Raw genomic sequence first — 8,521 nt, forward strand, 5'->3', positions numbered from 1 at the left:
GTTTTGTTTTGTTTTTAATCTAGGTGTGAATGCTTATGAAATTTTCTACTTGAATCTCTTGACTCTTGTACCTTCATCCCATTTAAAAATGTTTGCTTTGAACACAGAGAGAGTAGATAAGTAAAGAGGACAGAGGACACGTTCTGCTTCTGCACAATGCACATGCATTTGACAAACGATAAAGGGAATCTGATTTACTTACTATTTCTTTTCTCTTTTCTCTCTCTCTCTCTCTTTTTTTTTTCCCTCTAGTCCTCCTAGAACTCCAGTAAAAGTTGTGCCTCAAATTAGGATAGAACTTGAGCCTGAAGACAATGATTATTTCTGGAGGAGCAAGGGAACAGAAACTACATTGTAACCTGTTTGTCTTTCTTAAAACCGACAGTTTTTGTTGTTAATGTTCTTGGGTTTTGTCTAGTTGTTTATTTTTTAATTTTTGTTTTGTTTTGGTTTTTGGTCATTGGCCAAATAATATAGCACTCACTCTGCTTCCCTCTTGCATAGGTAAAATCAAGACAATAGTTCACCGTTCCTTAAAAACATCTGAAGACTCCCCTTTTCTTTTCATATTTTCAGATGTGTCCTCTGACAACCAGATTCCTTTGTCACTCAAGACACGCACAGACCCTGTCCTTTCCCTTTATTAAGCAGAGGGCAAAAGCATTAACGATTTTGTAACACCTTTGATTAAAATATTGAAGGAACTTACAACTTTAGCTTTGGAGCTGTGCTTACTGGCTTGTGTGCCTGTCTGGTAGAAGAAACCCTGACCTCCAGGCAGAGTCCTTCCTTGCTTTTAGAGCTCTCCAGGACTGGAAAAAAAAGTGCTGCTATATGCTAACTTGCTCTTGCTTGTCAGCCCTAATCTTAGAGTTATCAAAAGAAGAAAAACTCAAGGTACTTTACTCCCTGTAGAGAACTATTGCCATCATTGTAGCAAGTGCTGGAATATCCCTTTTTCCTATGCAACTTTTTTTAACCCTTTAATGAACTTATCTGTTGAGTACATTGAAGAATATTTTCTTCGTAGATTTTGTTGTTTAAATTATGGGGCCTAACCTGCAACTTATTTTTTGTCAATTTTTTAAACTTTTTTTTAATTACTGTAAAAAAAATGAATTTTTTCCTGCAGCAGGAAACATAGTTTTGAGTAGTTCTACCTCTTATTTGTAGCTGCCAGGCTTTCTGTAAAAATTGTATTGTATATAATGTGATTTTTACACACACATACACACACAAATACACAATCTCTAAGGTAAGCCAGAGGGCTGGATCAGATTAAAAACACCATGTTTCTTAGCATCCATTTTTCCCTTTCTTTAAAAGAAACTTACTGTTCTATGAAGAGATTTGGGGGAGAAGGGAGAAGCTCTTATGTAATGGGCATAACTGACGTTTTGGTAATAGTAATATCTGGGCATAGATGCTGATTGTATTACCATGTCAATGTCCTATGCAGTATTTTTAGACATTGTTTTCATTTTGAAATATTTGTGTGTTTGTGTACATACTCTGTGTGTGGCTGGTGCACATATGTGCAAAGTTGGGGAGACAGAGTGAAGGTAGGGGATGGGCAAAATTATCCAGCCTCTTGTGTCACTTTTCATAAAACCCAAACCACATGTGAAAAATTCATCAGAGGTCTAAGAGACTTACTATTATGCAAATGAGGGTAAATATAATTTTATTGCTGGATAACATCATTGATCCAAGAGCTCATATTTATAATACAAAATCCATTGGAATATTAATAGATAATTTACTTATCTGTACAGTGTTTATGGGATTGCAGACAGATCTGCACACACACACACACACACACACACATTTTAAAATGCTTGCACATGTTTTTATGATGGAAAGGCAATTATTCCTCATGAGTAGGACATTTAGATATATGTGTATGTGTGTGTATGTACATGTATTTCAAAGTATCATATTGAAAATTAGAAAAAAGAAAATTAGGACTTTATTAACCAAATTTAGCATGTAATTTAAATGTAATATTTTAATAGACATTATGTATTGTGAATCTGCATTAAGAATAACACTTTAAACATTAAATTCATAATTTTGGACTCATATAATCATATTTGTGATCCATCTAAATTAAATATATATAACTAAAACAGATTGTTGGAGGAGTACCAGAAGCAGGATGAAACCATGTATTTTGGTTTCATAATATGCACATAGTGACTCCCATTCACTCTCATATTAATTAAATTATAATTCTGTCCCCTTAAAATTTTGATTATAAAACTTTAGTACCGTGAATTGTCGCTTACTTTTATAGTATCTGATAATCTTAAAACTTTATCCAAATTAGACATAAATGACCTGTAATTTTTTCATTAAAATGGAAACAGCAAATTACATGTTATTTGTTAAAACCTTACATGCCAAGTTCTGGCATCAGATTTGTATTTAGAGCTATTCTTTAAATGATTATATCATCTAGTTCTTTCATTACTGCAGTATAAAATTATAAGAAGCTTTTCCTTTTTCTTTACCAAGGGAAGCATCAATATAATGTCTAAGAGCCATGTATAAGTTTAGCCTGACCTATGATCTTGTTAAATTAAAGACACTTTTGTTCACATTTATAAAGGCTCTGGATGTAATACTTTATTTTTCTGATCATGAATCAAGTATTTGAGGATTTCTGCCTCTCTCCATCTCTTTCAAAGAACTCCTGAAGCAACTTAACTCAATATTTAAGCCTTTGAGTAGATCTAAAGGCTATCTGCACCTCCACTTACGATCTATATTCTGTGACCAAAGGTTGAAATTCATGATATGAATGCAGAACAGTACCTTCCATTTGCTCAAAGTAGCAGTTAATAGCAAACCCTTTCAATATTTTGGAACCCAGAGAAGCTTTTAAAAAATCATTACTTTCAGAGGAGTAGGAGTAGTTACCAAATAAGCACGCAAAACCTGCAGTCCATCCAGAACCATCAGATCATCTGTATTTTAACTGAATTTACTCATTTTCTGAGAACTAACCAGACTGTAGGATAGTTTTATTTCTATGTAAACTGCACACACAGAATATAGTACAATGAGGAATTTCTTTTCCTGATGTGAATATGGAGACATGAAATATTTGAGCTGTTAGGAGTACAAGACTAAGGGTACACTCCCAGGATATCAAGCAGAAGTCCTGTGATTGTACAGACTTACTGTTGAAGAGATCACTGGGCCAAGAGTTGGCCTTATCAAAGGACATAAAGGCCTCTGGTTTTGCATTTGAAAGAAAAATCTCTTGGAGACACTGTTTTCCTTGATAAAGATCACTCTTTTCTACTGTGTGAGACAAGGGCCTGGAATCTGAACTATTTTCTGTGCCATAGGCTGTAGTATTCCTGCCTCTTCTTCCAGTTAAGCAGTGGAGTGGGGGTGGGAGATGGAGGCTTCAAGATGTACAAAAATAAAAAACAAACCCCTCTCTGATCAGACCCTTACCACAGAAAATGGGGGGTAGGATGAAGTAATTATCTGCTCTTAGTAATTCAGTTTGGGTATATGTTATGCACATGCACCAACACACACAGAGTCAATCTTTTATCAGCTATATATTGCTGTTCAATACAGAGAACGATTGTCTTCCGAGTTTTTTTTTTTTTTTAAACTGTGTTAAAGTACTTGAAATGTATTGACTGCTGACTATCCTTTAAAAACAAAATGAAACCATTTGAGCTGTATTACAGAGGTTGACATTGTTCAGGGATGGGACAAAGCTTTCTTCAATTCTTTTCCTACCACTTAATGATTTTGGTGCAGGAACTTGAGATTTTCTTATTTATTCCATGATAATTTCACATCTACTCTTCACAGCATGAATATAAAGCCCAGTGGCACCAAACGGCTGAATACAATCAAATGATACTTTATAACACTTGGCTGACCAATGGGCCTTGGGAGTTTTCAGACGATGATTTCATTGAGTTTCATTGCAGCTTGAAATAAAAAAGTTTTATGATATACGCCAACCAGTCAAGTTGTGTTTTGACCGGAAATTTGGATATGACCTATGTCTTAGCTCATTTCTCTGTGCTCTATGGGTATATAAAATAATCCTGAATTCTGTTTCCCAGGCAGATAATTGCAACTCAGGGCTAAAGTCATCCAGTGAAACTTTTAGAGCCAGAAGTTAACTTTGTCCCAGTCCTACAATGTGAAAAGAGTGAATAGTTGCCTCTTTTTAGCCATTTTCATGGCTGGTACATATCTGTACACCTTACTTTTCAGAATCAATACGCACTTTCAGATATTCTTATTTTTATTCTCTTAAGTCTTTATTAACTTTGGAGAAATGATGCATCTTTTTATTTTAAATGAAGTAGATCAACATGGTGGAACAAAATGATAAAGAACAGAAAACATTTCAATATATTACTAATGATTTTTTTCCAATATAAAACCTAAATTCCTATAACATTATAGTATTTTACAGTTTTATGAAGCTTTCTATTGTGACTTTTATGGAATTAAGAGATGAAGAAGATGAGATATTTTAGCATTTATATTTTTCAAAATTAAATGTATACTTAAAATAAAGTAACTTTATGCATTTATGAGTGTCAAGTGCTTCTGTTCAACCCTTCAAATAATTATCAAGTGCCTGTTATTTTACTTTTTGGGTATTACCAGCAATACAAAGATTTGTGGAAGTTAGAGTCCCTGACTGGCCTCAGATGACTTTTTAAAATTCGAGATAGGAGGATAAAATGTGTCCAAATGATATAAAATAAGACATAGTAAGAATTGTCTATATAAGTATTAATGAAGTAGAATAATGCAAGGGTTCAAAGCAAAAAAAAAAAAAAAAAAAAAAGTCCAGCTAAGAGCAATGGAGCCAGTGGTATGATTGACTAATGAATGGATAAAGCAAAGTCAGTATTTCTTTATGATGGAATATCACTTAGGCTTCAAAAAATTGAAATCTTTCCATTTGCAATGACATGAATGGAGTTAGAGAACAGTATGCTAAGTGAAGTAAGTCAGTCAGAGGAAGACAAATACCTTATGGGCTAACTCACATGTGAAATTTAAGAAAGAAAACAGATGAACATATGGGAAGGGGGAAAAGAAAAAAAGGAGCGAGAGAAACAAACCATAAGAGACTCTTAATGACAGAGGAAAAATAGGGTTGATGGAGGAAGGTTGGTAGGGGTGGACTAGTTGGGTGGTGGGTATTAGAGAACACTTGTGATGAGCACTGGGTGTTGTATATAAGTGATGAGCCACTGATCTCCACTCCAGAAACTGATATTGCACTGTATGTTAAATAAAATTTAACTTAAAAAAAGAAAAAGTTGAATGGCTAAAAAGGATGCGACATTCTCTTTAGCCATTCATCTTTATATATATATATATATATATATATATATTCATCTTTTTCCCATTCATCTTTTTATTTTCATCTTTTATATATTTAATCTTTTATATTCATCTTTATATTCATCCATTCATGTTTATTCTTTCATATATATATTATCTATATCTATATTTATAAATTTATAAATATATCTATATATAAATATAGATATATATAAAAACATAGATATATAGATATAATATAGAATATTACTCAGCCATCAAAAAGAATGAAATCTTGCCATTTGCAATGACATGGATGGAGCTAGAGTATTATGCTAAACTAAATAGAGAAAGACAAATACCATATGATTTCACTCATATGTGGAATTTAAGAAACAAAACAGATGAAACATATGAGTGGGGGAAAAGAGAGAGAGGGAAACAAACCATAAGAGACTCTTAACAATTGAGCAAACTGAGGGAGGAGGGTGGGAGGTGCATAGGGGTTGAGCTAGACGGGTGATAGGTATTAAGAAGACACTTGTGATGAGCACAGGGTATTGTATGTAAATGATAAATCACTGAATTCTACTTCTGAAACCAACATTACACTGTATGTTAACTAACTAGAATTTAAATAATTTTTTTTTTTTTTAAAGCAATGGAATGGTTTCATTGAAAAAGTAGTGTGGTTGCCCTTTTAGGATTTTGTTCTCTCATTCATCTGTCTTTTTCTGCACAAAATGAGAAGGTGGAAAAACTCACTTCAAAAAGAGAATATGAGGCAGTACTGAATGCTAGAGACCTAATCAATATGGACATTAGTAAGTGTCAGAACCAGAGCTTAGAATGTTGGTTAAAAAGATGCTAATGGGGCTTGAGAAAAGCATAGAAGATAGTAGAGAATCCCTTTCTGGAGAAATAAAAGAACTAAAATCTAACCAAGTTGAAATAAAAAAAGCTATGAGGTGCAATAAAAAAATGGAAGCCCTTACTGTTAGGATAAATGAGGCAGAAGAGAGAATTAGTGATAGAGAAAATCAAATGATGGAGAATAAAGAAGCTGAGCAAAAGAGAGACAAATAATTGCTGGACTAGGAGAGGAAAATTTGATAGATAAATGATACCATAAGACAAAGCAATAGTAGAATAATTGGGATCCAAGAAGAATGAAGAGAGGGGAAGAAGGTATATTGGAGCAAATTATAGCAGAGAACTGCCCTAATTGAGGAAGGAAACAGCCATCAAAACCCAGGAGGTACAAAGAACCCACCTCAAAATCAATAAAAATAGGTCCATACCCCATCATCTAAGAGTAAAACTTAAAAGTCTCAGAGATAAAGAGAAAATCCTGAAAGCAGCTTGGGACAAGAGGTCTGTAATCTACAATGGTAGAAATATTAGATTGAGAGCACACTTATCCACAGAGACCTAGCAGGCCAGAAAGATATATTCAGAGCACTAAACGAGAAAAATATGCAGCCAAGAATACTATATCCAGCTATGCTGTCATTGAAAATAGAAAGAGAAATAAAAACCTTCTAGGACAAACAAAAACTAAAATAATTTTCCAACACCAAACCATCCCTACAGGAAATATTGAAAGGGGTCCTCTAAGCAAACAGAGAGCCTACAAGTAACAGACCAGAAAGGAACAGAGACAATATACAGTAGCAGTCACCTTACAGGCAGTACAATGGCACTAAATTAATATCTTTCAATAGTTACCCTGAGCATAAATGGGCTAAATACCCCAATCAAAAGACACAGGGTATCAGAATGAATAAGAAAAACAAGATGCATTGATATGTTGTCTGCAATAAACATATTTTAGATCCAAAGGCACCTCCAGATTTAAAGTGAGGAGATAGAAAACAGCTTATCATGCTATTTGTTATTCTTCTTTTATAAAGTTAGTGAAATATGCCATTTTCTTGAATCCATGGTGATGTAAATAGTTAATTCTCAAAGGAAAAAAAAAAACTGCTAAGGGGTGCTGGTGGCATGATCAGCAAAGTGTCCAACTCTTGGTTTTGGCTCAGGGCATGATCTTGGGGTCCTGGGATCAAGCAGTGTGTTGGGCTCTGTCTTCAGTGCAGAGTCTGCTTAAGATTCTCTCTCCCTCTCCCTCTGCCCCTCCCTTGCTCATGCTCTCTCTCTCTCTCTCTGTCTGAAATAAATATTTTAAAATACTGCTAAGCACAAGCACTTATTAAAAAATAATTATTCCAATGAGTGAGATCTTAGAATGGTACTCCTCAGAAGATACATGACATATACTTCTTCCTGCTGGGCCTATTCAGGCTTCTATGCAGTATCTACAATTCTCCCGGAAACTTCAGTTCAGCCCCAAGTTATAATCTGAGAGTGGTTGTTGGTTGTGGGGGGTGGGGAACAAATGGAAGGGAGGAGAAAGAACCACTGGTAGCAGTTCAAAAGTACCTTGGGGGAAAAAAAAGATAAGGAGACAGAGACATTAGCTATAACAATCTTACAGTCTGAAAACTTAGTGTAGAGGCAATAGCTGAGGCGAAAATGGGGTTTGGATTTTATCACTGAGCTGGAAAAGCAACAGAACAGAAGCCACACTCTGAATAGCCAATATGGGAGAATTTGACTAATTCTTCAGTGTACCCACAGAAAATTCTAAATATTGTCATGTGTACCAATACCTGAGTCAAGAAATTAGGATCAAATTGTATTTAGGTAAGTTATGGGAAAAAATTAAAAAAGGCACTCCAGCCACTCTTTATTACTTTCCTTCACCTGCCTGACTCACCTGACAACAGGGAAGCAAAGTGCCGAGACCTCTGAGCTACCAAGCCTTACGGCCTTCAGGTCTAGGCACCAAAGCTTGAGCACCAGAGCTTTGGAAGAAGAACTCAAATCCTCCCACAGAATCTGTTTAAATTGACCTTATTCTAAATGCCTGAACGTGTTAAGCTTGGTCATCTCAGAACACAGGACATGCGAAATAAGAGAGGAAGTTACTGATAGGAAAACTGAGTTAGCAAGATTTAATAGCTTTATCCTGGTAGGAAGAGAGAAGATATTTTTAAAACTACAAAATATACTTAAGAATTTAAGAATCAGAGGGTACCTAAGTGGCTCAGTCGGTTATGTATCTGACACTTGATGTCAGTTCACGTCTTGATCTTGGAGTTGTGAGTTCAAGGCCAATGTTGGGCTCCACACT

At 34.9% G+C, this 8,521-nt stretch overlaps 1 protein-coding gene across 2 annotated transcripts in view; it reads left to right on the forward strand.

Annotated features, from left to right (window-relative positions):
- The window catches only part of SLC4A4 (solute carrier family 4 member 4), a 350,735-nt gene extending 346,157 nt beyond the window's left edge, over positions 1 to 4,578 (forward strand). For both annotated transcript variants that reach the window (XM_045079852.1, XM_045079853.1), the window contains one exon: positions 253 to 4,578. In XM_045079852.1, the coding sequence (XP_044935787.1) occupies positions 253 to 358 (106 nt within the window). In that variant the 3' untranslated portion in view covers positions 359 to 4,578. The remainder of the gene's footprint in view (positions 1 to 252) is intronic.
- Positions 4,579 to 8,521: the final 3,943 nt, after the last annotated feature.

Source organism: Mustela putorius, unplaced genomic scaffold (genome assembly GCF_011764305.1).
Source record: "Mustela putorius furo isolate JIRA1106 unplaced genomic scaffold, ASM1176430v1.1 tig00000430_pilon_pilon_pilon, whole genome shotgun sequence".
Lineage (NCBI taxonomy): Eukaryota > Metazoa > Chordata > Mammalia > Carnivora > Mustelidae > Mustela > Mustela putorius.